Here is a 27,451-nt window from a genome sequence, read left to right on the forward strand (position 1 = left end):
CACTTTAGTTCGCTTTATTATAAAAACAAATAAATTGCTTTAATGTTTTTCTAATGGTTTCTATTAAAACCCCTTTGACTTTTCTACCAACAACATTATGCCACCTAGTAGCTGTTAAGAGTCCCTGTTTCTTCAGCCAGGTTACTGCCAAAGTTCAAGGTCAGGGCACAGTGAAGCTTTTTCATGCATTAGGCCTGAGTTATAATTCAAAATACAAGACAGACCTATTTATTTTGACAATGCTTGTTCTAGATTAGAATCAGTTCCACTTTAAATTACAAACTAATGGCAAGTGTTAAAGTCCTGTTTTGGCATATTTTCAGAGTGCATGTTTTTGACAGTAGTTAGGCATTTACGTTTGTGGAGAAAAAGCAGAATCCATTTATCAGGTATGGCCTAGAGAGAGATGAGGTGTGATTTATGTAAAAAAAAAAAAAAAAAAAAAATTCTAAATAAAAAGTGCAAGAATGCAACATACGTACAGGGGCTTTGGGACAGCCCTTTTCATCCATTTGTCTGGTCCGCTTTCATTTACATTTTGCGTCTGTCCACCACGGCAAAGAGCACGGAGCAATGTAACTTCTTTTCCGCCATTTGCTATCTTGTACTTCGAGAGATGGCATTTTTACTGATTACTTGTGCATATCCTCCTAAAAATGCTATTCAGTGCTATTTTTCGGTAATTCTTGTGAGTTTAAACTGTGTGTTTGTGTTCAATTCAATCCCAACTGTACTTTCCTTTGTGCCATTAAGAATCATATTTTCCTGTGAAGTGATTTAAAGTAAAGGGGGTTATGTTCTTATTCTTCTAAGTACACCTGCCCACTCTGAAGCCGCCGAGCTGTTTTATTAAAATGTATTTTTTTTCAATTTACATTTGTTTATTGGAAGCATACTTCTGCTGTGTTTAAGAGGCAGCATATGTTTTTCGTTTTCTATTTTTGTGCCGTATTCTTGCAATACAAATTAAAGTTAAAAAAGATAACCATTGCACTAGCTTGCCAAGGCCAGACATTTTGGCTTTTCCAAAGCTTACATTTAAAAACTACTAAATTAGTTTTAATATTAAATAGAAAAATATAAGAATTTTAAATATCCTTCAGACTCTTGGAACATTCCAAGCAATATTTCGAAGTATGGTAACATTTTTGAAAGTTGTAAATATTATTTGTCATCGCCACAATAATAACTAAAACTGCCACAATAAAATCTCGTCATTTACTATGAGTGCAATCCCATTACCTCTTCATGGTTCGAATTTTATTAATACATAGCACAAGGCATCTTTATTTGGCGTTCTAAAACAAGAGCTCCAGTAATTTTTAGCTGTCAGGGTAGCTTCCATGTAGTTTGCAGTCAGAGGCATTTGAGTAGTACCTTATTTAGAGCTCAGCCGGTAGTTAATTGTAAATACCAATCCTCACATTTTTCAGCCCAATCGTAGCTTGTTGCAAGGATTTTCGGAAATCCAGGAAGAATAATATTTTCTATTGCGTGATGCGTGAAAGCCAAGAGGGGCAAACACCAATTCCATACTGCTTCTTGCCTGGAAGAATCCTCAATCTGCCCCCGTTCATCAGAGGGGAAACCAAGACTACTAAAGGGCGATATATATAAAGAGTCAAGTCAAGTCAAGTCAAGAGATTTATATAGCGCGCTACATACCCGGAGGGTCTCAAGGCGCTTGAAGAAGGGTGGGGAATTACTTGTCAAAGATCCAAGATTTAAGTTGCTTTCTGAATGCTAGGTGGTTCTGAGTGAGACGAAGGTGAGTGGGGAGTGTGTTCCAGGTTTTAGCAGCGAGGTAGGAGAAGGATCTACCTCCCATGGTGTTTTTATTGATGCGAGGTACGGTAGCAAGGGCTTGGTTGGAAGATCGTAGCTGGCGAGAGGGGGTGTAGAAGGAAAGTCGTGTGTTGAGGCATTCGGTCCAAGTTCGTAAAGTGCTTTGTGTGCGTGGGTTAGGAGGCGGAAAGTAATCCTCTTATTGACGGGGAGCTAGTGGAGGTTTTTCAGGTGACTAGAGATGTGGTCTTTACGCGGGATGTCTAGTATGAGTCTGGCTGATGCGTTCTGGATGCGTTGGAGTTTTTTCTGGAGTTTTGCGGTGATACCGGCGTATAGGGTGTTTCCGTAGTCCAGGCGGCTTGTAACCAGTGCATGGGTGACTGTTTTTCTGGTTTCGGTGGGGATCCAGCGAAATGTTTTTTTGAGCATGCGAAGAATGTTGAAGCAAGATGATGAAACGGCGTTGACTTGTCTGTTCATTGAGAGTGAGGAGTCCAGGATGACGCCCAGGTTTCGTGCGTGGTTCGTCGGGATGGGTGCTTTTCCAAGGGCCTCTGGCCACCAAGAGTCATCCCAAGCGGAGGGGGAGGTACCTAAGATAAGGACTTCTGTTTTGTCTGAGTTCAGTTTCAGACGGCTGTGCTTCATCCACTCGGCTACTTCTTTCATTCCTTCATGTAGGTTGGTTTTGGCGGTGTTAGGGTCTTTTGTGAGTGATAGGATCAGTTGAGTGTCATCCCCGTAGGAGATGATGTTGAGGTTGTGTTGGCGTGCGATGGTCGCGAGAGGGCTCATGTATACGTTGAAGAGGGTGGGACTGAGTGATGACCCTTGGGGTACGCCGCAGATGACTTCAGTGGCCTCTGAGTTGAATGGTGGGAGGCGGATTCTCTGGGTTCTTCCGGTGAGGAACGAGGTGATCCATTCCTGTGCTTTTCCTTGGATTCCGATGTTTCTGAGGCGCTGTAGAAGGGTGCTATGGCAGACTGTGTCGAAGGCTGCTGAGAGGTCGAGGAGGATGAGGGCGACTGTGTCTCCATTGTCCAGTAGAGTGCGAATGTCGTCTGTTGCTGCGATGAGGGCGGTCTCCGTGCTGTGTTTGGCTCGGAAGCCGGACTGTGAGGAGTCAAGGGATTTGTTGCTTTCGAGGAAGGCGGCGAGCTGGTTGTTGACGGCTTTCTCGATGACTTTGGCCGGGAATGGAAGGAGCGAGATGGGGCGGTAGTTTTTGAGTTCGGTGGGGTCCGCTGTGGGTTTTTTCAGAAGAGCGCTAAGTTCTGCGTGTTTCCAGCTTTCTGGGAAGGTGGCGGAGTTGAGGGAGCAGTTGATGACGTCTCGGAGGTGTGGTGCAATGATGGAGTCTGCTTTGTTGAAGATGTGGTGAGGGCAGGGGTCTGTGGGGGATCCTGAGTGGATGGAGTTCATCAGGTGGATAGTGTCCTCAGTGGAGATTGGGTTCCAGTCATTAAGGATGTTCAAGGGGGGTGAAGGTCCTGCAGAAGGTTGGGTGGGTTGGTCTCCGGGTCGGTTGTCGAAGCTGTTGTGGATGTCTGCGATTTTGCTGTGGAAGAACGAAGCTAGAGAGTCGCAGAGGGCTTGAGAGGGAGTGATATCATTGGAGTTGGCTGAGGGGTTGGTAAATTCTTTGACGATGTTGAATAATTCCTTGCTGTTGTGGGCGTTGTTGTCTAGTCAGTCTTTGAAAGCGGCTTTCTTGGCAGATCGGATTAGTTGGTGGTGTATGCGGGTGGCGTTTTTGAAGGCGTCCCTGGTACTGGTGTTTGGGTCTTTTTTCCAGGCCTTCTCGAGGGAGCGACAGAGTTTCTTCGATTTCTTAAGATCATCGTTGAACCAGGAGGCGTTTTTGCTGCCTAGTTTGATTTGACGTTTTTTCAGCGGTGCTAGGATGTCGGCGCTGTTGGATAGCCATTGGGTGAGGTTAATGGCTGCTTGGTCGGGGTTTGAGGAGTGGGCAGGGGGGTTTTGAAGAAGCGATGAGGAGATCTGGTCGATGGTGATTTTGTTCCAGTTTCTTCGCAGAGTAGGTTGAGGATGGTTGTGAGTTGTGGTTTTATTGTAGATAAAGTGTACGCAGCTGTGGTCCGTCCAATGGAGAGTAGTGGTGTGACTGAAGGAGACATGTTTGCTGGAGGTGAAGATAGGGTCGAGTGTGTGACCTGCGATGTGGGTGGGCGTAGTGACAAGTTGTTTGAGTCCGAGGTTGGCGAGATTGTCCAGAAGGGAGGTGGCGTTGCTGTCATTGCTCTTTTCCAGGTGAAAGTTGAGGTCTCCCAGTAGAATGTATTCCTCGGAGGGGAGGGCGTGTGGGGTGATAAAGTCAGTGATAGTGTCGCTGAATTGTGCACGGGGTCCTGGAGGTCGGTAGAGGAGTGTGCCTCTGAGTGTGGTCTTGGGGTCTGTGTGGATCTGGAAGTGAAGGTGTTCGGCGCTGGCCAGGTTGACGTCTGAGCTGGTTGAGATGCGGATGGAGTTCTTATGGACGATAGCGATGCCCCCTCCTGTTTGGTCGGTGCGGTCCTTTCGGATGATCTTGTATCCTTCCGGGATGGCAATGGTGATGTCTGGGGCTGATGAGGCGTTCATCCATGTTTCTGTTAGGAAGGCGACGTCGGGAGAAATGGTGTCTAGTAGGTTCCAGAGGTCGATGGCGTGTCTGTGGACTGAGCGGGTGTTGAGCAGGATGCATTTTAGGTGGTTGGAGTCAGATATCTGTTGTGTGATTGTGGATGAGGAGTTTTTCTTGCTGTTGTCGTACCTGCAGGAGTAGCATGTGAAGGGTCCATGGGTGTGTCCAGGAGCGGCTTGGGCGCAGTTGGAGAGTCGGCCGGGGTTAAGGGCAAGGGGGGTGGAGGCGTCATATGTGATGCGGGTGGGGTGGGAGGTACGGGGGCCAGGGGGTCTGGCGCTGGGCGCGGGACAGGCGCGGACGGGCGTAGACGGGCTTACCTTTGGCGCACCTTCGGCGCGGCCGAAGCGCGTGGACGCTGCGCGTGTGGACATCTGACATAAATGGAGAGTGGAGGGGCGGAGCGTGGGAGGGGCAGCTGGGAGGCGGGATCTGGTAGGAGCCAAGGGCTGCCGAGGGTAAACAGAGCTACAATGGAGCCCGGACCCTGAATCGAAACTGGGTCAGAGCCGGAGTGGGCAACACGTTTCTAAACACTGTGAAATGCACTCCACGCAAACATCTATTTCCTGACTAGCTATCGGTAGTGCGCAGCAGGAGAACAATAACATGCAAGCAGGCAGATACCGCCAAGCGGCAATAACAATATAGAGATAAATGATAATTAAATAAATAAATAAACTGGAAAAACGATACCGAGCGCTAAGTGCGCTTAAACAGCAGGCAGGCAGGCAGGAGCAAATACGGCCAACAGTGAATGCAGCGTCTGGGGGAGGCAGAGGGCGAGGGGAGCAACCGCACAGGAGAGTGTCCACTCGGTCACAAATGGTGGGAGGCCGTGACGCATTAGCTGTGCTTGTGGGTGGGAGGGGCAGCTGGGGGGCGGGATCTGGGAGGAGCCATTCAGTTGCATCCCCTCCAAAAAATCCCAACTGGAGCCTCATTGCTCTAAGTTTAGTTGATTTGCATCGGTCTTGAACTGGAGCTTTACAGGAAACCTCACTCAGGCTGTGAGTTTCTTCAAAAGCTTGCCCCATGTAACGTTCTACAGATAATTTTTCCTTGCCAGAATGCCATTGCTAGGGTCCAGTCGGTCCCATGCCCATTCTGTTGCTTGCAGCAGGTTTCACAGGCAGACTCTGCCTGCCCAGGACCGGATCCTGAAGTCAGTCACTATCAAACCCTGAGTCATCATTTGTTCGCAGCCGGCCTCTACAGATATTAGATCACAAAGGTGGAACAAGACTCTAATCTTTGACCTCTGTCTCAATACCAGTAAGTCAATCAAAGGTTAGAGGCCTTATTTGGAGCGAACTCTGATGCGGATTAGGGTATGTAAAATGTTCCCCATGACGTTGATGATGACGAGAAGGCGAACAACCTGCTGCCCCAATCCCACCAAAACTATATTAATGGGCTCTACTTGGATCTACAAAATGTCAGTGGATTATTTACATCTCCAGAGACTGAGCTAGACTAGCCACCTCGGCCACCAGTGGAAAAAATGCCTCTTTCACAGTATTGCTTGATTTACAGTTGCCCAATTTTTAAAAAAAGACAAATGTAATAACTGAGCTCTTTTAACCAGGTCTGACTTCTACTGAGCCATTATTGCCATTCAACGAGCCTCTTAATGCACACCCTTATGGCTACTAGATTCAAGCTGTACTCTGACCTTCTGTTCATTTGAACTATTGCCTGGCAACAGGCCTGCACCCATTGACTTTGATCAAAGCACTCTACTTGATGCATGTACCACACGGCTTTCAGGTGTAAAGTCACTCCTATTTCCTTTCTGACTAGTCTTACGGAGAGAGAATAAAAAAACACTGATGCCTTCGAAAGGAGGTTGTTCTCTTCAGCTACTTTGGCTTTAAAATCCCTGAAAGCGGTGTGCCTTCTCAGCAGGTAAACTCATGCTTTTTGGGACATGTCCAACCAGATCTTGCTGCCTGTCCCAGAAGGCCTCAAGGCCAAGGCTTCTACAGTGGTATTGGCAAGGAAAGTGTAGGTTTTGGGCACATGCCAGGCCGTGACGTTGGCATCAGTACACATGTTCATGAAACATAATGCCTTCCCAGCCATGTTCAATGTGATGGTCATTTTGGAAACTCGGTCCACCCTTGGACAAGTATAGAGAAGCGATTTTCACTTGATTGTCACACACTGTACTGAATCCCGTTTACCTGAGTGCTAAGTATTCGGTCCCCATCATTAAGTCGAGAGTCACCTGTGTCCCTTTGTACATCAGAGACCAGACTATTGTAAAAGCACTGGGTCTTACTATAAGAAAGCCTCCAGTGCAAGAAATTCCCATATCAGTCCGCTACTGAAAATAGTCCCTTGCATCCAAAATATTGTCCAAAGTTCATTGGAAATCGGAAGCTGCATAGATTGGCAAGTTTTATTTGTATTCATTTTTTTTATTTTTTTTAGCCAAATAGCCATAAAACACCTCCCCATCCTAAGAAGGAGCATCAGGAAAAACAAGCATTGGCAAAGCCATTGTGCCTCGCCTATGCAGGAGCTATTGTCTATGGCTAGGTTTTAAAACATGGTGTACACCATTGTTAGCTGCTGTTTGGCATGGCTAAAAGTTGGTGGAGTGGGATAGATATGGGGTAGAGTGAAGTGAGGCAGATTGGTGTAGAGTGGAGTGGGGGTAAAGTGGATTAGAAGGAGGTGGGGTAGACTGGAGCAGGGGAGTTGGATAGATTAACGTGGTAGATTGGAGTGGGCTATATTGAATTGAGGTGGTGTGGGGTAGATTGGGGTAGATTACGTTAGGGTAGATTGAGTGAAGTAGATAGGATGGGGTAGGTTGGGATATTTTGGGGTAGATAGGAGTAGAGTGGAGGAGTACGAATGAGTGGGGTAGATTAGAGTGGAGTGGGGTAGATTGGGTGGATGTTAGAAATGTGAAATGGAGTGGGGCTAGATTGCTGTAGGGTAGATTGGGGTAGGGTAGTTTGGGGTGGAGTGGGGTGGGGTAGATTGGAGTGGATGGGGTGGAGTGGGTTAGATTTGAGTGGCATGTGGCAGATTAGAGTGGTGTGGGGTAGATTGGGTAGGGTTGAAACAAGTGTGGTAGATTAGGGTAGAGTGGAGTGGGGTAGATGGGGTTGATTGGAGTAGAGTGGAGTGGGGTAGATTTGAATGTAGTGGAGTGGATTGGAATGGAATGGAGTTGAGGTTGAAGTGAGATAGATTGGGGACGAGTACAGTGGGGTAGATTGGAGTGGAGTGAAGTGGGGTAGATTAGGGTGCAGTAGGCTAGATTGGGTGGATTAGAGTAGGGTAGATTGCAATGGAGTGGGGTAGATGGGAGTGGACTGAGGTAGAGCGGGTGGGGTAGTTTGTGTTTGATTTGGTAGGGTGGGATAGATTGGAGTGGAGTAGGTAGGGGTAGATTGGGCTGGGGTAGATTGGGGAGAGGTATGTTGGAGATGGGTAGATTAGGGTGGACTGGAGTAGATTGTTGTGGGGTGGATTTTGGTGGAGAGGATTAGATTGGAGTAGATCTGAGGAGTGTGGTTGATTGGAGAGGGGTAGATTGGGTGGATTGAAAAGTGGTAGATTGGTATGGCGTGGGGCAGAGTGGTAGTTTGGAGTGGGTAGATTGTGGTGAAGTGGGGCAGAGTGGAGTGGGGTAGAATACAGTGGAGAGGAGCTGGATAGATTGCAGTGGCGTTTGGAGTGGAATGGGGTAAATTGGAATGGAGTGGGGTAAATTGGACTGGGGTAGATTAGAGAGGTGTTGAGTGGGGTCGGGTAGATTGGAGTGGAGTCCGGTAGATTGAAGTGGTGCCTGGTCAACTGGAGTGGGTTGGATTGGGGTAGATTGGAGAAGAGGGGAGTAGACTTGGTACATTGGAGCAGAGTGTGGTAGATTGGAGTGGAGTGTGGTTGATTGGGGTGGGGTAGGGTAGATTGTAGTGGGGTGGGGTTGATTGGGTTAGATGGAGTGGAGGAGATTGGAGTGGATTGGGGTATATTGAAGTGGAGTGAGGTAGATGGTAGTGGAGTAGATTTGGTGAATTATAGCGAAGTGGAGTGGGATAGATTTGAGTGGCATGGAGGGGCATGGATTGGAGTGGCATGCTGTCTTGGAGTGAGTGGCAAGGAGTCGAGTGGCATGCTGCCTCAGAGAGTGGAGGGGCATAGAGTGGAGTGGCATGTCGTAGGGTAGAATGGAGTGGCGTGGCATAGAGTAGAAGGATGTAGTGTGAAGAACGCATGGTTTGGTAGCAAACTGCCATTACAGACAACACATTTTCAATTGAAGTGACCATTACATTTGCACCGAAATACTGTTTTGCTCCTGTATTGGAACTTTCATAGATTCCCATGCTTTGTATCATTCCCCTTCGTCGAAATGGGAGCCTCGGTAAATAAAAAATACCATAGCTATAGGTACAAAAGAGAAAACTAGGCCTAGGCCTCATCTCATTTTGTAGCTTATCCACCTCTTTTTGTAAAAGAGACAAAACTTTCTGCAACAACCAATCAGAAGAGCCTCACCCCATAGATCCCTCCTGAGAGAGCCTCAGATTTTTTACCGCAGGTTGTGCTAAAGGAGTCTCCACTGGGCTTTGCTCAGTTTTTCTTCTACAACTTCAAAAACAACCTTTTTTCTTTTAAATGTCTGATAAGGAAAAGAAGGCCTTGTTCAAAGCTTGTGCTACTTGCTCTAAAAAGCGTCTGTATGTAGATGACAAGCATACAGATTGCATTTATTGCTTGTACCCAGACCACAAGGCTGCAGAATGTAAAATCTGCAGGACCTTCTCTACAAAAACACTGAGAGACAGAGAAGGAAGACTTCTGACCTGGCTCCAAAAGATGAAGTCTAGAAAGAAGGTTGTTTCCAGCGACAGTGACGAATCTTCTTCGGCTTCCTCTTCAAGGAGATCAACAAAAAGGGGTAGGTCATCCCTTTTCAACCTCTGCTGAGCCTCCTTCTAAGTCAACTCAAAAGATCTCTGATAGGTCTGGTGGTTCTGATCCCCTAAAATCTCCTCACCGAGGTGTAAAGGAGAAAGTGGGATTGAGTGCTGAGGTGATTTCTACTCAGAAAGGTTCCCAGGCGCCTTCTGTTACCTCTCCACCTTCAAAGAAACCAAAAGGTTTTAAAAAACCTGCTTCTCTGCCTCAGGATCCAAAATCTGTGAAGAAAACCCGCTCGTCGACGGTGACATCCACAGTTACGTCTACGACGACGGCGAAAATCCATCATACTGCCAGTTCTGCCTCGTCGACGGGACCGTCGACGCCGGTGTCGACGACGGCAGCCTCAATGTCGACGATTGGACTATCTTCCTCGTCGACGAGATTGATATCCTCGATGTCGACGACGCCAACGGTGGTGTCGATGACAACGAAGACTACGTCGACAACAGCTTTAATTCTGACGACGAGCTCGTCGACGATGCCGTCGACACTAACACCTTCGTCGACGATGGTCGGTTCTTCGTCGACGGTGCTCTCGTCGACGGCGGTACCGTCGACGGTGGAAAAAGTAGGGACTTCAATAAAAAAACGCCAGATAACGCCGGATATGACGTCCCCGCGAAGGGTGACACCCTTCCCTCCTGCTTTACTGTTGGATGAGGATAATTCAGAGGAGAAAGAGGATGAGGAGGATGATGGTCCATATGGAGTTGCTTACAGTCCGTCGCAGCTCCAGGTGAAATATCAGGACTCTGATTCTGATGGATACTATGAAGAGGTGCATCAATCTCCTCCCAGAGAGAGGATTCAAGAGCAATCTCAGCAGGGTACGGTTCCAATTCCTTCTAAACTCATAACAGACCTGCAGATGATGCTGATGGACTACAGGAAAAGGTTTCCTTCACAAACTCCTGAAACCATTCAAATGCCTCCTCCACCTTTACCACCTTCCACTACAGCGGAGGTTCGGCCACGGACTCAAGAACCTGAGGAGGTTCGTCAGCCATCAGGTCAAGTGCATACAGTTCAAGATGTTGATGATGATTCCTCGTATGATGGTGGGAATGTAACAGAGGTCCCTAATCCGGATAGAGAATGGGACGGTTACATAATTCCAGATCCTCCTTCTCCTTCACCAGATCCAGTGGATTCGCCACCTGCTGACATCAGTGGTTTCCATAACCTTATGGAGCGGGCTTCAAAACGATTTGGTCTGCCAGTTAACTACAGTTCAAACAGACTGTTTTCTTTATGATTTCAAGGAACCATACAAAAGATCCATCAGCTCTATTCCCATCATAGAGCATGTATGTTCGGAGGGGGTGAAAGCGATGCAATCACCGGCAACCGTCATTCCAGTTTTACCGCGACTAGAGAAAAAGTACAGGGCACCGGATGGTAGTCCTGCGTGTCTGATTGGCCAGCCAAGGCCGGACTCCGTGATCTTCCAGGCGGCCCAAAGGAAGTCGAAGAACCCGGCAGCTCCTCTGGCCTCTCCACCAGACAAAGAGGGTAGCGGCCTGGACAATGTGGGGAAGAGGTTTTCGTCTATGTCGAGTCTCCTAGTTCGTGCCTCCAACGCACTGGCGATTTTAGGCCGATACGATCACCAAATGTGGTGCGATATGGCTTCGTTTGTAGACCAGTTACCGGAGAGTGCTAAGGTTGATGCACGGAAAGTCTTGGAAGAAGGAGAGCGGTCTTCTGCAGAAATATTTGACTGCGCCATGGATATAGCTACAACGGCTTTTAGAGCCCTAGCAGGTTCGGCTGTCCTTAGGAGACAAGGCTGGCTTCGGGCGACCTGGTTTCGCCCTGAAGTACAGAACAGGATATTGGATATGCCCTTTGCCGGTGATATGCTTTTCGGAAAACATATCGATGAGGCCTTACAGGATATAAAAAAGGACACTGAAAGAACCAAGTCCTTAGGCACTCTTCAATATCGTAAAGTGCCATTCCGAGGAGCAAAGGGGAAGAGTTATAACAACAGAGGAGGATACCAACAACGTTATTCCTCATATTCTCAGTCGTCAGAGTCCTACAGACCACAGTATACACAGAGGCAAGGTCAAACTGCTTCTTTCTCTCGACAGCAAGGGAAAGGCCGTCAAGGTCGCCAGGGCAGAGACAATGCTAAATGTCAATAGCGGCCTCCTGGCTCTTTCTACTGTTCCTACCCCTCCGATAACATCAGTGGGGGGCAGGATCTCATATTGCCTGAAAAACTGGAGAATCATTGCATCAGACCAGTGGGTCTTGAATATAATTCGGAGTGGCCACACCTTGGAGTTTCAACAGCTTCCTCCAACCAGAGCTCCTGGCGCCAGCGAGACAAAACATCTACGACTTCTACGTCTCGAAGCTCACCAACTCTTCATCAAGGGGGCAATAGAACCGGTCCCTCACTCCCAAAGAGGGAAAAGTTTTTATTACAGTTTCTTCCTGGTTCGCAGGACAGAGGAGAAATGGCGTCCAATATTAGATCTAAGGGAGCTCAACACCTATCTCATAAAACTATTATTCAGGCTGGATTTAGAGGACACATACTTCCATGTACCGATCCATCCAGCTCACAGGCAATACCTACGCTTCACAGTAGGCAAGAGCCTCTTTCAATTCAAGGTGCTTCCCTTTGGTCTCAGGTCTGCACCACGGATATATACCAAAGTCCTTGCTCCAGTGGCGGCGTTCCTCAGAAAGCAATCTCTAGAAGTCTTTCCCTACCTAGACAATTGGCTTATAAAAGCTCCATCCTTCCAAGCCGCTTCCAGGGCGGTCACAAGTTGCATCCAACTTTTCAGCCACCTGGGACTTCAACTCAACAAAGAGGAATCGGTCCTTCTCCCATCCAGGCCAGGAAAGTTTCTAGGATCTATCCTGGACACGAATCGCTGCAAGGTTTTTCGTCTCTTGCAAAAGAGGAAACCGCTGTCGGTCCGGCTCTACAAGTCCCTGCTAGGATCGATCTCATCCTGCATACCATTGATTCTGCACTGCAGACTTTAAATGCGTCCACTGCAGGAGCTGCTGGGCAAGCAATGGTACCAGACGGAGGGCTCGTTCGACGACAGGATAACTGTGACACCAGCAATGAAAAAAGCATGCAGCTGGTGGCTGGTAAAGGACAACATCTCAAAGGGTTTACCCTTCACGCTTCCTCCATTTCCCATGGTTCTAACCACAGACGCCTCACTGGAAGGTTGGGGAGCTGTTCTGCAGGAGTTACATGTGAGTGGTCATTGGGACCCAGGTCAGCGCAAGTTCCACATCAATCTATTGGAACTCAACGCTATTCGCTTGGCCCTGCAGGCCTTTCTGCCAAGGATTCAAAATCGTACAGTGCTGGTCCGCACAGACAACACAACGGCCATACACTATATAAACAAGCAAGGCGGGACGAGATCCCGGGTTCTTTCCAAAGAAGCTCAAGAGATTTGGAACTGGGCGATTCTCTACAACATTGCTCTTACGGCAGAGCACCTTGCAGGTTCGCTCAATGCAACAGCGGAGGCGCTGAGTCGCCAAAGATCGATCAGTCATGAATGGGAATTGGACCAAGCCATTCTCGACAAAGTCTTCTTAGTCTGAGGAACCCCGACCATAGACCTGTTTGCAACCCCAGAGAACACCAAATGCCAGCTCTACGCAGGCAGGGATCACCATCTGGGGTCCTTGGGGAATGCGCTTTCGATTGCCTGGTGCGGCGCATTTCTCTACGCCTTTCCTCCAATACCCCTGATCCCGAGACTGATCAGGAAGATCAAAGCGGAACCTTGCAGAATGATCTTAATTGCACCAGCATGGCCCCGACAGTTAGGGTACACGGAACTCCTCCTACTTTCTCGGGATCAGCCAATTCACCTGCAGCCGGTTCCGTCTATGTTGACGATGTCTCAGGGTCAGGTGCTCCATCCAGATCCGAGCTCACTCCAATCGACAGCATGGCTCCTGAGTACAGAGAATTTCAGGATCTGAACCTCACCAAGGAGTGTAAGGATATTCTGTCTCAGGCCCGAGCTCCAAGTACAAATAAGACTTACCGGGCTAAGTGGAAAAGGTTCTGTCTCTGGTGTCAGAGGCAGAATCTTCACCCATACCCTTCAGCTCAGATTTTGCCATATATTCTTTCTCTGGCTAAATCAGGTTTGGCTCATTCCTCGGACAAAGTACATCTGGCAGCCATCTCTAGATTCAGGCGGACGTCTTCAGGTCCTTCGCTTTGGTCTGCGAGGATTGTCAAACAGTTCCTAAAGGGCCTTTTCAGGGCTTTTCCTCCGGTCCGGCCTCCTCAACCGGGCTGGCAGCTTCATTTGGTTTTGGTTCATCTGATGAGAACCCCGTTTGAACCCATTCATAGGGCGGACCTTAAATTTATATCATGGAAGCTGGCTCTTCTGTTAGCTTTAACATCAGCTAGGAGGATAAGTGAGCTCCAAGCGTTTACAATCGTAGAACCTTTTCTACAGTTCAAGAAGGATGTTCTGATTCTGAGGACAAATCCGAAATTCATCCCAAAGGTTCAATCTGAATTCCATCTGAATGAGCCGGTGATTTTAAAGTCTTTTCCCACGACCTTCTACACCAGCTGAGAGGTCTTTGCATTCTTTGGACGTTCAAAGGTGTCTGAAATTTTATCTGGAACGCACAAAACCTTTCAGGAAGTCTTCTCAACTGTTTGTCTCTTATAGTGCTCCGCGGAAGGGATTTCCGCTGTCAAAGCACAGTATTTCCCGTTGAATTTCCAATGCTATCCAATTTTGCCATCAGGAAGCGGGCAAACCGCTTGAAAGACGAGTTCGTACTCATTCAACTAGATCTGTGGCATAGTCAGTGGCTCTATTTTCAGGAGTCCCTATCAAGGACATCTGTAGAGCAGCTACGTGGAGCAGTACCCACACCTTCACGAAGCACTACTGCCTGCATTCTTCCATGAAGGATGATGCAGCTGTTAGACAGGCAGCCCTTGGAAATCTTTTTCGATGAGAAGTGAGCTTTCCCAACAATCCCTCCTTCCTGTATTGCACATTTTGTATCACAATTGTTGTATTCCTTGCTATGGTAACATTTATGATTTGTTTCCTGTGAGGGTCACTATGTTAACATGTAATGGTATTCATGTAACAAAATGTGCTTTTATGGCTTACTGCTTGCTACTCTGATACAAAGCATGGGAATCTATGAAAGTTCCAATACTGGGGCAAGAAAACAAGTTACTTACCTGTAACTTTGGTTCCCCAGTATTGGTAACTTTCATAAATTCCCATGCGCCCACCCTCCTCCCCTGGGAAAGCTCGGCCTTTTTTACTGAGATGATTGCTGTTACACAACAGCTACGAAAATCTGAGGCTATCTCAGTAGGGTTCTATGGCGTGAGGCTCTTCTGATTGGTTGTTGCAGAAAGTTTGGTCTCTTTTACAAAAAGAGGTGGATAAGCTACAAAATGAGATGAGGCCGAGGCCTAGTTTTCTCTTTTGTACCTATAGCTATGGTATTTTTTATTTACCAAGGCTCACATTCCGGCGACGGGGAATGATACAAAGCATGGGAATCTATGAAAGTTACCAATACTGGGGAACCAAAGTTACAGGTAAGTAACTTGTTTTCTTACTGCACACAAATGATAATGTGTGCAAATGTCATTACCTAGTGTATTCATGTATTTTTATTGTATTCAAACATTTGTTTTCACTGTACCTCAGAATTGCAAAATATGTGCCTTCTTTGTACTAATTCGGATATATTCTGAAAAGTCAGCACAGTTAATTTTTGTTGTTGTTTGCTAGAAAAAAAACATCCTACACCCTCTTCTCTTACATGGGTACTCGGCAGGGTTGTCACATGAATTCTCTCACTTTGAAGTGAGAGAAAGAAAAGTAAAGCCAAGGTCCCTCAGAAGGCAGCTTGACATTTGACACCGGTCTTTGAATGCACATCAAATGTGACAAGATAAAAGCAAGATTTAAAGGCTTTTTTACAGAAAGTGAGTTTGTGGAAGAATACAGTAAACTAGTGTTTGGGTAACAAGAGGGACAAACTCAAGCTGGACAGCCTAAAACAAATAAAGCCAGCAAACAGAAAGCCAGCAAATGTGAGTTGCAAACCACAAAGCCAATGGTCAGCAATGTACGTAATATAGTATGAGGTCAGCTTTGTGCATTTCCACAAGACTTTTTAGCAACCCAAAAATGTGCGTTGTCTGTTAGGCTTCAACCTAAAAAGCAGACAACACCCAAAAAGGGGGTTGATCGGCGTGAAACGATTCCTGCATCCTATCAATATGTAACACATGTACTTGGTAAGGAATGGTTGATGATTTAGTATCTGAGGCCGGGTTCGGGCTTTGGATGGGGCAATGATGTTGAGGAAGTTTGTTTACTGTCCTTAGGGCGCTCAGAAATTTTAACATTTGGAAAAAGACTGAACAATAACAAGTCATTCAAATCTTTCAGCAGGTGCCCCCTATGTATGAAAACAACATTGACAATGCATTCAAATTGTAAGAATCCCCACACATGCTTTACTAATCCGAGGCTCGGATTTGGTTTAGTTACAGATGTAACATAGAGGTATCTAGTATCCTAAGTGTTTTAGTTAGATGCAGCTGTTTTGAAAATTGGCGTTCACAAGTTCTTATCTGACCTGTTTCCGTAACAGAGAGCAATGGGGAGTGTGGGGATATGAAAGCAAAACCCGGAGGCCTCAGTTTCCAAGAGCATTCCTACACTGAAGAGGATAAATTGTCTGAGGCGAGGGCTAGTGGATCGGAGAAGCAAGTGGCCATCATGCCTAACTTCCTCCCTTCCGCACAAAGAGAACTTTTCATGAGAATACAGCAAAAACAACAGGAAGTGGAAGCGGGGGCAAAGAGGGCCGACAGCAGCAGGCAAGATCGGGAAAATGAAGAAGGCAAGTTAATTCTGTTGTATAAAGGTGAACTCACATATTTGAGTGGGACGAATTGGTAAAGTAAGGTTAGTTGCAGATGAACTCTTGGGATTTGTAAAGGAACTAATTTTTAAAGGCACATGCCCGTTTTTAAAACGGTTTCATATTTCAGCGCTTAAACTATATTTAGATAGTTACTCTTATATCATCTTACTCCTCCACCAATAAAAAAAAATCCAGTGGCATTCTATTTAAAAATGTAATTAGAACAGAAATCGGATATATTTGAAACAAGTAAATGTAAAAATTATTTTAAGTTGTCTCTTTTTTTCGGAGAACCATATATGCTTTTTAACACACATTTTTATGACTAAAATCACTGTTATTTAAACAGTCTGTACCTGCTAGTCATAAAGCCAAACAAGGGTTTTCTACGTTTGTTTTGTTTTTATCACTTCAGTACTTCGTTTGACTTACACCAATAACAATGTGATAGTATTGTTATTATGGTTAGTTATTGTTTGTACTGCTCACAATCTGCCTATTCTATGGCGCCACAGAGCATTTCAGTATTCCAAGCATGACTTTTAAAATGTTTGATTCTCGGCCCAGAGCCTAGTTAGGCTTTGTGGATGTAGGTGGTCATTAGTGTGAGTATGTCTGAATATAAAATGGAACGGGCTTCTTTGTGAATCTGTGGGAAATTGGACAGTTGCCATATCTGGATTATTTGGGAGATGTGATTTAGTTGCAACCTGGTTTTGGTGATATGCAGTTTTAATTAATGAAATTTTGGTTGGCTCCCTGCACATTAGCTGCATAAAACTTGAGTGAATGGTTGTTCTGGCTCCAATTGCCACTAACATGAGCCAGAATAGAATGCTTTGTGCACAATCCTAAATGGGAGAGTTAGATTTGCAGTGGGAATCTGTAGCTACCATATTTTAAGACTGGCATTTACTCTAGGACAGAGTAAGAAAACTTCCTCTTACTTGGACCCCAGGGTATAGAACTAAATAGTCCAGAGTTTAAGGAGCTTGTCTTGCTCATTTCAGAAACTGAAAAGGCTCAGTGGCTTTCAGGGTTACCATTTGGGTTTTACTTCCTGATAGATTAGCAGTCAGCGTAACATTGGAGGTTTGGTTCCTGTTCTACTCAACCACGTCCAGGATGCCCTACACCTACATGGAGATCGTTTCAATGATACTCCGCATTTGCTAGGCAAGAGAATACCTTTCGTAAGTGCCGTAAACTAGGAGGACCATAAGAGCTACCTTTCACTGGGTTTCATGCCGTAAACTAGGAGGACCATAAGAGGTACCTTTCACTGGGTTTCCTACGGTGCTTTTATTCCCTTGCAGCCTGTCCCTCTTTTGTCTTTGTGACCATAGTGTTGTGGGCTCTCCCACCACTTTCCTCCCTGCTGTCAGCTGGCACGAAGGTTGTATCATTTCACATTCATTGTCCAACATCAGGCTGTCTGACTGAAGCCCCTGCTAGTACTTATCTTTTCATCCGAGGAATTCCACCATGAATTGTCTGCGCTGATACAAGCCTTCCAAAATTCACGCAATACTGAAAGATACATTCACGAAAGGTTTTACACTGCTCTAACCAGACAGAGCACGTAAGCCTCATTGATGAATCCAAACATGCAAGTTTGCGCCTGAGCCGTTGCTTATAAGGCTTGTCGATGGTGGTTGCCACTGAATAAGAGAAGGCGTTGACCCCAAATTAGGTGAAACATTTTTTGTTGTGAAACAATATATTGCCACTGAACTCTGGAAAGTAATAGCGCATAAAAGTAATTATTTTAATAAAGACAAACCTTGACCTACTGAATGTGTGTTTCTAAACCTCTAGCACCCTGCAAGAGCAAGTCTTCACTGCTCGTCCTAGTGGCCCAAGAGTCAAAACCCAAAGAGGTTATATTTGGTAATTGAGATAGTTCACAGTAGTATCATCATTCCCGGGGCTTCAGCGATTATGGACACGACTTGTTACAATGATTCCCCAAGTCCCTACACATTGGAGAACTTATCTGACAGCCACACATTTGTGAGTGAGATGGTCAAGATCCTTAATCAGATTACAGCATCTCTTAATATATGAACTCGCCACACAGACTGCTTACACCTTAAAGACAGAACTTTCCTAAGACTGCCTTGATGTCATCAACAAATCCATTAAACCCCAATGACGGCACACGATTAAAAAATATTTCCTGTTTGCTTCTTATTGAATTCCCTCTCTTGTTGAATTAAATATTGTAAAATATTAACCTTTGACCAGTTGCACTTAACTGACAGAGATAATATATTTACTATTTCAACTTATAAAAAGAAGTCTAGTGAGCGGACTCTTGATTTCGTAGATGTTACACAAATTGCGTTACAGTGATTGTTCCTTCTACTGGTAAGACCTAAAGCTACTAAGCATCTGTACTTGGCTCTTGTGACGTTTGATGACAACCACACTTTTAAACCAGCAGATCAGTGCTCTCTGAAGCTTCTGACTCTTAACACCTTGCGTGCTGCCCCGATTTCCCCCCGGTGCTGGACAGCAGCATGTTACCAACATTGTAGGGTCCTGCTTTCGAACTATAGGGCTACTACGCCGAGTTTTTCCTCTGCTTCCAGACACTATTAGAAAGACCCTGGTCCAGGCGCTGGTTATCAGTCGTCTCGACTATTGTAATGGCCTCCTGTTGTCAGCCAATGAGGAGGATTTGGACAGGTTGCAGGTTGTGCAGAACACTGCTGCTAGGCTGGTGGTAAATGCTCCTCCCAGAACACCATCAAAACCTCTTCTTGCCAGGCTTCATTGGCTCTCCATCCGGCAGAGAGTCACCTTTAAGATCTGTTGCACGGTACATAAAGGTCTTCATGGCTTGGGTCCCTCTTATCTCGCAGACAAGTTTGTGCCGTATGTCCCTTCCCGTGCTCTACGGTCCAGTGATCAATTGCTTCTTGTGGTTCCTAGGATCAAGCGGGCAAGGCAAGGGGGTAAGGCTCTGTCGGTAAGGGGACCAAAGATTTGGAACGGCCTCCCCCTCCAGCTTAGGCAGCTTGAAAATCATCTGGCCTTCAGGAAAAAGTTGAAGACGTTTCTGTTTCAGGTCTAGCTTTACAGGTTTCAGAATTGGATTACAGTTATATAACTTGTTCCCTGGTAGGTTTGGCAGTCATATAGCGCGGAGATACTCCCCTGGGAGTCTATTCAAGCGCTCTATAAACACGCAAAATAAAAATAAATAAATTCCATAACTGGGTGTGGTCGTGATGGAACCATTCCGTCATCAGCACAGCTCAACCATGACTGATGATGGAATGGTTCCGTCACAAGCATCGAAGGGGTTAATGCTGCACCACTGTTTACCATTGTATTTGACAGGATAGTAAGACAAATTTCATGTCTTTGGAGTCAGTCCCCTATATACTGTTATTCAAGAAGAAAGTGGCCATATTAGTGTGCCCCGCTTGGGTGGTTTTGTAAGGAAGAAAGCATTCTATATAAACAGGATATTGTGAGGGTCTTGCAGTTATTCTCACTGAGAATTATGTTTTGATTTCATCAGAATAAACATTTTTTTAGTGATAAAATAGAATGGAGAGCTATCTCCATCTCCAGATTGCTAGTTCAACCGACTGATTATTGCTGTGAGTCTCCTAGTTTATATTCCACCAGCATTTGAAAACCAGATGCACAAGTTTTAAAGCATCCGCCAGGGGGAGATTCATCTTTGAGTTTTGCAATGGTCCAATTAATATTTTCCTTCCACATGTTTACCATAAGGATTCTGATGCCATTTTACCATAGCACTCCTAAATAATGCTTATATTCAAATCATCTCATGTTAAACTCACCTCTCCATCCTCATATGGTACTCCATTGAGAAGCATGGAAAATACCATGAATGTATGTGGAAATGATATGGTCCCATTTCCTTCAATTGTACACCTGTAAGCTTTATATTACCGCTAGTGTTCACCGCACCCACCCAGCCTTATTTTTCTGTAATTAAATATCGAAACAAATTTTCTGCTGCAAAAAAAATAATAATAATATTTGTGTAGAACTTTGTAGCGTTGCAAATAAATAAGAAAACATTGCGTAGTTCTAATAATATTTTTTGGAGGAGTGGCGGTAGCCGACACCTTTTGCTTTTTAGTAAAATGATATGTATAATATACTTACATAAATGAGCTTTCATCCACTTCTCTTCATCCAGTGGTTTGGTATTATGTCATTCACATTTTGCTTCAGCCCACTACAGCATACAGCATGGGGCAATGGGTCAGCCTACTTCAGCCACTGGCTAACTTCACTTTGAGTGACAGCATTTAGCCCTTTCACAAGGAGCACATCCACACACAAGGTAGTTCCTTTCAGAGCCAGTGTTTTTGTTTTTACTGTGTTTGTTAATTTAGTGTTGTCTTTGTTTGTAGATCCTGATGTGATCGCAGGATGCTTTCAATCAGGTGAAAACACAGGGCACATTCCAGCTTTATCAGTTCTTTTCTCCTGCCAATGCTGTTGTATTTCCCTTTTGAAGTAGCCTATTTATCAGGTGGTTGCTTTTTCACACCAAACCAGCAGTTTACATGAACTCTAAGTATAAGCTCATGAAGGTGCTGTATCTTTCAACCCTGTCTGTCTTTTCTTCTTTCTTTCTTCCCATTTTCCTTCGCTTTATCTTTTTTCCTTCTTTTTTCTTCCTTGCCTCCCTCTTTCCTTCTTCCTTTCATTGATTTTTTCAATCACTTTCTTTTTCCTTCCTCTTTTCTTTCTTTCTTGCCTTCATCTTTCCTTTCTATTTCTTGCCTTTGTCCTTTCTTTCTTTCTTTTCTCTTACTTCCATTCCTTCTTTCTTTCTCTTTCTTGCCCTCTTACTTTTTCTTCCTTGCCTCCCTCTTTTTGCCGCCATCTTTCTTTCCTTACTTTCCCAGAGGCAAAAGTGTGGCAAGATCTTTTGATTTTACTAAAATGTGTATAACAGCCATACTTCATCCATTAGTCTGTGGTTTGGTCATTCACATTTTTCTTTCATCCGGTTCAGCATGCATTAACGGGCAATGTGTCAGCCCACTTCAGCCATTGCCCTTTGACAACTCAAAAAGTAATTCCCTCCAGTGCTAGGAAGTTCTATGCCAGTTTGGGCTTTTTGGAGATCAAAACAACATTTTCTCTTTTAGCAAATGTTTTTGTTTAGATTAAAGAGGGCCTATCAGCTTCCAAAACGCTAAAGGTTTGCAAAAGCCATGACAGAACAAAAGAAGAATCGCCAAAAGGCTGGTGGTCAACTTAAGACCTGTTGCCTTTTTTTAAAGTTTGATTCAGTTTTGGTGTCTACACGCAGTAGATTTAATGTGCTGTAACACATCAAGGAAGCAACAGTATTAATATATTTACAGAAAGAGTAAATTTAATAGCCAATCTAAGGATTAAAAAAAAACAGTTTCTGATCACTTTGTTTATTGCATCATTAATTAATCTTTTCCAAATACCTTCTTGTTTCTGTTCTATACCAGGTGCACCCACTAAACGCTAAAATGCCCTCAGATACTGCTTAGTGAACTCCTACTGGATATCTAATACTGCTCCACCACACTATCCATAAATTCTCTTTCAGTTTGGTTACCAGGTTGCCGACCTCTCTGAGGCAGCTCAAACACGCCAATCCTTGAAAAACTGCAATAAATGTAGAGGCATACATTTAAAATATATATTTTCTGAGGACCAAAAATCTTTGGCCCTAAGAAAATATAAAAACATTTATTTTGCTCCACTCTGAGCGTTGGTATGCCAGAGTGTTGTGGCACGTCCAATCATGAAGCATGACACTGTCTACTTTGTGAGGGCAATTTTTATACCTTAGTGGGCTTCTCATGTTGAAGTGAGGCTGTTTGATTTCCTTCTGTGTGGGTTATATGTGTTTCTAGGGAGGAAAAAAGGAAGGTTAGCACCTCTCCCTCATCTGTTAGTTTGCATACAAAAAGAGAGGCAACATCCCACAATCAGTTCGACGTTTCACAAATAATTCAAGAATCGAAGCTTCAGAAGTCTTGAGAAGATGCTGTTAAAATGTTGGCTGCTTGGCTGTATGTTATGAAGAGAATCGGAAGAATAATAAAGACTTGAATTTTAATAACATCTTCTCAAGATGTCTGTAGCTTTAACTTTGGACTTAATGAATTATTTTTGAAACATTAAACTGCCTGTGGGATTGTTTGCAGTATTTCGTAGTTACAGTTAGCCTGCTATTAGTGCAAGTTTTGGAATAGAAGGGTCCTTTTTGTGACAACTTTTGAAAACAATTTCAAAGTATTCACTTTTTTTTAAATTGATTTTATTGGCATTTGCAATGTAAAACATTTAACAGTTACATTCAACAAGACAATCAGTACAGCGCTTGTGGTCTGCAGGTTACATGTATTCGTAGTAGCCTCAACGCATGTCATTGATAGCAGAGAAGAGTCGCAATAATACATGACATAATATAGCAGTGAGCAATAGGTGTTACTACACACATCCAGACTGTAATACAATAATATTTTATTGGATTTTAAATCACATTATCGGGAATAAAGCAAGTACATACGGTAAAACACTAGAGGTCATCTATGTTTACAGTGCTGAGCCATTGCACAAATGGTCATGTAATGGTCTATAAATACTCCCATTTGTAAAATAAAAAAATTTAAATGTTGGAAATTTGGGTAAATGTTTATGTGCATGTGCAGACTGTTTTATAAAGTCCAGCAGTTAGCAACACCATTATCTGTAAAAATTGAAGTTAAATCATAGACCATGGAATAATTAAGTTTTTCTGTTTATCATGTTTTGGATATCGCATTACGGCGTAGGGTGATTATTTTCAAAATGTTAAACAGTGTCAACTAAAATGTGGGTATACTGTTTTAAATACTCAATGGAAGGGGAAAATAGAGTATGGCTTTGATTTCTCTAAGTATTTTCAATATCTTTTAAACTTTCTATTCTATAGGTGACACTGGAAACTGGTATTCAAGTGACGAAGATGAAGGTGGGAATAGCGTTTCTTCAATATTAAAAACACTGAGACAACAATCAAGCCGTCCTCCAACACAGTCTTCCTTGGTAGAAGCAAACAATGTATCTGGCCAGAGTTCGAGTGATCCTCGACTTCAGAAAGTTCAGCAAGCAGCGAGTCGACCGACTGATCCCCGCCTCTCCAGAGATCCCCGTCTTGCTCGAAATTCTGAAACTTCTACAGTGGCCAGTGTGGGGGAATCAGGTCCCAGCGACCCTAGACTAGCTCGCCACAATCCCTCATCAAAGCAGGAAACACCCCAGTCCATTACTACAACCACTCAGAAGCCTGCTTTGGGGGTTGAAGAGGAAGAAGGAGAAAGAGCATTAAGGGACATTGCTGTAAATATTCCCTTAGACTTACTGCCGGGCCAAGTTTTAAGAGATCCCAGGTCTCAGCTACAGCAGTTTAGCCACATCAAAAAGGATGTAGTCTTAAACAAGCCAAGTTTTGCCCGAACAGTTCTTTGGAATCCAGAGGATCTTATACCACTGCCTATTCCGAAACAGGAATTTGTCCCAATCCCTTCTGCCCTTCAAACTTTGCCTGCCCTTGATCCTCGTCTTAATCGGCCAGCTAACACAGGCCCTTCTGACCCTAGACAGCGGAGCGGGCTGCAGCCCGAATCGAACACTTCTGCTACAAACAGCAGCATCCCAGACTTTGAATTGTTGACAAGAATATTAAAGACTGTAAATGCAGCTTCAAGTACACCACCACCACCACCACCACCACCTCCGAGTGAGAAACCAAGTGATCCTCGGATGCGAAAGGGACTTACTGATCCCAGGTTACAAAAAGCTTCTGAGATTCCAATACCCAGGGTTGTAAAACCTGCTGAACCCACCCCACCTCCTATCCCAACGCCAGCCCTTTTACTTGTTCCGCCCAGTGACATTGTACCTACTATTGCTCCTTATGATCCAAGGATACTGACCGCTGGTGGACTTACTAAAGGAAACAGCCAGAGCAGTGTGTTAAGTGGCATTAGTTTGTATGATCCAAGGGCTCAGAGTGCGGACAACAAAAGCACTGAGTCTTCCAGTGAATCAAGTACTCAATCAAAGGGGCTCGATAATAACAAAAGTACGAATAAACAAAAAGAGCCACTTTTTACACGTAAATCAGCACTTGAGCCTCCTGAAGCTGACAAACCCACTTCCGAACCTCCAACGGACCGATACAACAGTTATAACCGACCCCGTCCAAAAACTGCAGCATTGCCGCAGGATGCCAGTCAGCCAGGAGTTCATAACCTCCCGGTATCCTCACTGTATGGATCGGTTAAGCAGACCACGAAGCCTGGGCCAGGAAGCCCATATGCTGGGAATAGCCCCGCCCAGGAAGGTGGTGAACTTGATGCTGGCTCTTTGAAAGATGTTTTTAAAGGCTTTGACCCCACAGCTTCCCCCTTTTGCCAGTAGTGTACTGGCGAAGATTCATTGTGTATTGTATTTAATAGCAGCACAAAGCTTTAGTAATCCGTTTTTTTTTTATTCATTAATGCTCATGTTATCTAACCGTCATATCTTCCTTGTACATAAAACCACTGTTCCATGTCAGTGCTGTAAAGGTATAATTTCACAATCGGTTTTTAACAAATAATCAAAGCAGCCTTGTGTAGTGTAACCTGTGTTTTTTTTCTACTCAGTCATTTGTTTTAGAACCTTTCTGTGGAAAAATGTAACGGAAATCAATCCTAGAAAACACAATATTCGTGAATGTGAGTTTGCAACTGTGCTTTTTTTGATTTTTCCGTTGTTTTTTTATGGTTCACGTTGTTTTTGTTAAAGAGATTATCTCTTTAACTGCTACTTCTTTCAACACTATTCTCAGGACAAGGCCAAAAGTGATTTATTGAATGGCATGGAAGTCTGATCCCGTGTATATGCATATAATGCTGCCAGAAGAGCTGAATGGTAGAGTGTGTTCATATTTATATAAGATAAAGTATTTGTATTGGTTGTTTTAAATAAAAAATAAAAATTACCTTTAAGGCCAGGACCAGAAGCGCATGAAAAATGCAAACACAAAGTAGTATTTTGCAATCATGCAGTTTTTCTTTTTTTATGTTTTCATTTTGAGGAGTTTGTTTTCCTTTTAGTGAGGAGCTCTGGACAAGGCTTTAATTTGTGTAACCATTTCCACTTCAAATCCTAGACAGTATTTGCCTCCTTAACCAGAAAGTAGTATACCAAAAAGTATTTTAGATGACAATCTATATTCCCCATCTTCTATCTTTCCGCATAAGTATTGGGCAATTTGATATTTTGTACACACAAAAAAGTTATTTCCAAGTCGTTTGATAAGATGCTTCCATAAGTTGTACCTAAGCCCACATACCCTTTAAAAAATAAGTAAGTGTTCATTTTTCCATGGACAAATTGTGGTGAAAATATTCGTGTGGTCTCCATGTGCATACTTAATCGGTTATATTGTGCCCCCTCCTGTACTACTGTATACACAAAATCAAAATGGTTTTAAATATTCATTTTAGGTAGTGTCTAAATAAATCATAAGATCGATTACACCGGTTAACTGTACTCATAGTGTTTGGTTTGTAAAGGAACAGAAACTGTTTTCATCTTTTTGTCAAAGGTGAAAAATAACAAAAGAAATTGTACCCTGGATTATTACTGATAAACATGATATCTACTCGCACTGTCGGATATAACTGATGGGATTTTGCTTTGACTGTGGGATTTCATCTGCCCAGCATGGTTAAATGTGCACTCTCCCTTTATCTTGGGTACTTCATCTTAACTTAGTTCTTGTATATATTTACTCCATAAGTTCTTATCAGTTTAAAAAAGCTTCTGCAAAAGATATTGTATTTTGCAAAAGTTGAGCGTTGGCATCCTCTTCTAGGCACCAGCCTGCTTCCAAGGCAGACGCCACAAGTCACCCTCTCTCATTTCTTTTCTTCTCTCCTATAGGCAATACTCGTAGAAGGTCTGTTAATAATCCTGCACCAATTTTTGCATTAGCTCTTGTTTGTAATGGCATCCTTGGAGTTGTTTTAACCCAAACTTTTTGCTTTCAGACCTCTTGTTTTGCTGACTTCGTTTTTGCTGGCCTTAGGACTTTGCACACTTTACCACTGCTAACCAGTGCTAAATTGCTTGTGCTCTCTCCTTAAAACTTGGTATGATTTGCTTATGCCTATTTGCCATATTTACTTTACTCGTACATCCCTAATAAAGTGGTACTACCTGTTCTCTACAGCCTGTAGTTTAAATGCTACTAATGGGCCTGCAGCACTGATTGTGCCACCCACCTAAGTAGCACTTTAAACATGTCTCAGGCCTGGCAAAATAAACCAATTGCTAGGCCCAAACATTCCTTCTTAATACATATACATCTCCCCTAGAGTAGGCCCTAAACAGCCCAGAGGGCAGGGCGCTGTGTATTTAAAAAGTTAAACATGTATTTTTAGGTTATACATGTCCTGGTAGGGAAAAACTCTTTTAATTGTTTTTCACTACTGTAAGGTCTACCTCTACCATAGGTCAACATTGGAGTTACATTATTATATTTTATAAGTGAAATTTCCAAACAGGTGCTACGTTCATGTTTGGTATCTTTGACATTTATGGTGAAGTCGTGTTTTAAGATACAACGTTAGAAAGTTAAAACATGCAAAAACACTAGTACTGACATTAATTGACAACAGTTACTTTTTAGTTGTCGCCAAAAAGCTTATTTCACCTGATAACGTTTTATTCTATTTTTTCAAATGTTTATCAAAAAGCTGTTATAAATATTTCAACATAATACGTCATACACATTGGAACAGGAAAACTAAGAGTTGCCTGCTAACAGGGCGCTTATGTCATACACAACAAGCAATAATGTAAACAAAAAAATAAAATATTTCATGAACAGAAATTTTCACCACAGGCCCCTATAACCTAGTGATAGAGAATTGTGTCCCAATCCATAATTTTATAAACAATGGCCTGAGAACAATAAGTGATGTTCTATCCCCTGGTTACAGTTTACTGAAGAAGCTTTTCACTTATGTGTTGATCAATTGCTGGCTCCTCTTGTTTGTAAGATTTTGGCCTGGGACACACTTTTCTTTCACTAATGTATAGGTGTTTGTG

General features: G+C 43.9%; 1 protein-coding gene across 2 annotated transcripts in view; it reads left to right on the plus strand.

The window, feature by feature from the left end:
* The window catches only part of ZC3H4 (zinc finger CCCH-type containing 4), a 148,966-nt gene extending 123,086 nt beyond the window's left edge, over positions 1-25,880 (plus strand). Inside the window, exons 13-14 of one of the 2 annotated variants that reach the window (XM_086938483.1) lie at positions 16,043-16,294; positions 23,280-25,880. In XM_086938483.1, coding sequence (XP_086794609.1) covers positions 16,043-16,294; positions 23,280-24,769 — 1,742 coding nt within the window. In that variant the 3' untranslated portion in view covers positions 24,770-25,880. The remainder of the gene's footprint in view (positions 1-16,042; positions 16,295-23,279) is intronic. The other variant, XM_086938484.1, reaches the window with a different exon arrangement.
* Positions 25,881-27,451: the final 1,571 nt, after the last annotated feature.

The sequence above is a fragment of the Lissotriton vulgaris genome, chromosome 9 (genome assembly GCF_964263255.1).
Source record: "Lissotriton vulgaris chromosome 9, aLisVul1.2, whole genome shotgun sequence".
In the NCBI taxonomy this organism is placed as follows: Eukaryota; Metazoa; Chordata; class Amphibia; order Caudata; family Salamandridae; genus Lissotriton; species Lissotriton vulgaris.